This window comes from Acyrthosiphon pisum, chromosome X (genome assembly GCF_005508785.2).
Source record: "Acyrthosiphon pisum isolate AL4f chromosome X, pea_aphid_22Mar2018_4r6ur, whole genome shotgun sequence".
Taxonomy (NCBI): domain Eukaryota; kingdom Metazoa; phylum Arthropoda; class Insecta; order Hemiptera; family Aphididae; genus Acyrthosiphon; species Acyrthosiphon pisum.
The window spans coordinates 99,173,841-99,175,961 of NC_042493.1; the positions used below are offsets into that span (position 1 = coordinate 99,173,841).

Sequence of the window (2,121 nt, forward strand, 5' to 3'; positions counted from 1 at the left end):
AATTATGAACAAGGGGTTAGAAGAATGAATAGAGCATTCTCAAACACAGTTATCCATAGTAGCAATGCCGAGGAGAAATATAGTTCTGAAGAAGGTGATGATATTGTTGATTTAAGTGGAAATGAGCTGAAAAAATGTCTTAAAGATATTCCTTCCTATGATATTGCAGAAAAAAAAAATAATGGTAACTGACCTTTCAATTATGAATGACATAAATAACTAATTTATATTTCAATAATTATGTTAAAATTAGATGATAAGATGGAGTCCGAAAATTCAACATCGACTGATTCATCTACTACAATTTCTGAGAAAATTTCCAAGCAAAAAAAGCTAAATATTAAGAACAAAACTGTAAAAACTATTGCTTTTTCTAGAACAAAAAATGATGCCTTAGTTGTACAAGAAAGTGATACAAACGGTAATTAATTTTAAGTTTGTACGTACCTAATGAAGTTATGTTATAATAATTACATCCAAAATAGATTATGATAGTGTGCAATCTGAAAATTCAACTTCAACTGATTCATCTACTACAATTTCTGGGACAATTTCCAAGCAAAAAAAGCCAAATAATAAGAAAAAAACTGTAAAAAACACTGATTTTACTAGAACAAAAAATGATACTCTAGTTGTACTAGAAAGTGATATAAATAATGGTTATTATTTTTAACTGTGTACAGATTTTATAAATATGTGAAATTTCTTTGTAATACTTATGAATTTATGTCAATAATAGATAATGATGTTTGGATACCTCAAACATCAGAAATTACTAAAAGAAGGAAGAAAAATATGATTGTATCTTCAAAACAAAATCACAAGAAGTGTAAGACTTTTATTTAGAATATTTTAACACAATACAATTTTCATCCAAAATTTTCTAATTTTTTGTTAAATAATAACAATTTCATGTTGTGGGTTCATCAAAGAATATAATTATTTTTAAAGTTTAACTTATTCATTTTATTTTATAGACAAAGCATCACCAGTTGGAAAATATTGCCCAACATGTGGTCGAGCAGGTATGATTAATAAAATGTACTAACATACACAGGGTTAGGTTAATATACACCTAACCCTGAATATAACACTTAAAAACAAAACAATTCAAACTATGTCATAATTTAAAAAAAAAATTATTTCCATTTTAGACAATGATAACCAATTATCAAAATATGATCTTGACAATATGAAAAGAAGTATTGAGTACAGAATACAAGAAGAAGCAAAAATAACACGATCATTAATAGCCACTGCAAAAAGTACCACAGCCATAGAAACTATTATGAAAGAGGATATAATGATTGATTTACCAAAAACCACATTAGAAGATTTTCTTTATTTTGATAAACAATTAAAAGTTGATATAGAGTTGATGAAGAAAATGGTGAGAAATATTTGAATCTTTGAATCTGTACTGTTATATTTTAAGTTTTTTGTTTTACAATTTACCTATTGTATAATTATATTTTAGAAATGCTTTATGGTGCTTCATGTAAACAGTACAACAAAACTAAGTCAAAGTCTAAGAGTTATTCCATTAATAATATCTAAGGAGATTCAATTACAATACAGTGCTTTTGGAAGAGAAACCAACGGAATTAAAAAACTAAATTTCTCTGGTACAACAACATACAAATATTTAAGAGGTATAAATAATAAGGTTTAATCAGATAAAATGATTTATTCATATTCAAATTATTTTGTACGAGTAAATAATTATGAATAATTTTGATTATTGATTAGTTATAAGTAATTAAAATTTAGATAAGTGGAGTAGTGGATTAACATCATGCAGAGGTACCACTGTGCTGATCTAATCTACTCATCTATGCTTTCAATATTTATAACTAATTAAATACTAGTATGCACATTTTTTTATATACATAATAATATAATACAAATAATATTCTGCTCTCAAATTTGAAATTAACACGATTCACTCATATTCTAGTTATAAATCTGGCTTAAAAAAAGTTTGTATTATATGCTTAATGTTTCAGATGTGCTTACTAGCAAGTATCCAGACATTAAAGAAAAAGAAATATCCAGTGATTTAAGCAGATGGTTCTCTGGTGCCAAGGATCGAGAAGGTGGGAAGAGAGAAAGAATTGTAAA

The 2,121-nt window shown here is 26.2% G+C and overlaps 1 protein-coding gene across 1 annotated transcript in view; it reads left to right on the forward strand.

The window, feature by feature from the left end:
- Nucleotides 1–10: 10 nt before the first annotated feature.
- The window catches only part of LOC107883630, a 2,188-nt gene continuing 77 nt past the window's right edge, over nucleotides 11–2,121 (forward strand). Inside the window, exons 1-8 of the mRNA XM_029485338.1 lie at nucleotides 11–184; nucleotides 254–421; nucleotides 486–659; nucleotides 740–829; nucleotides 978–1,025; nucleotides 1,155–1,390; nucleotides 1,478–1,652; nucleotides 2,007–2,116. Of these exons, the coding sequence (XP_029341198.1) occupies nucleotides 25–184; nucleotides 254–421; nucleotides 486–659; nucleotides 740–829; nucleotides 978–1,025; nucleotides 1,155–1,390; nucleotides 1,478–1,652; nucleotides 2,007–2,116 (1,161 nt within the window). The 5' untranslated portion in view covers nucleotides 11–24. The remainder of the gene's footprint in view (nucleotides 185–253; nucleotides 422–485; nucleotides 660–739; nucleotides 830–977; nucleotides 1,026–1,154; nucleotides 1,391–1,477; nucleotides 1,653–2,006; nucleotides 2,117–2,121) is intronic.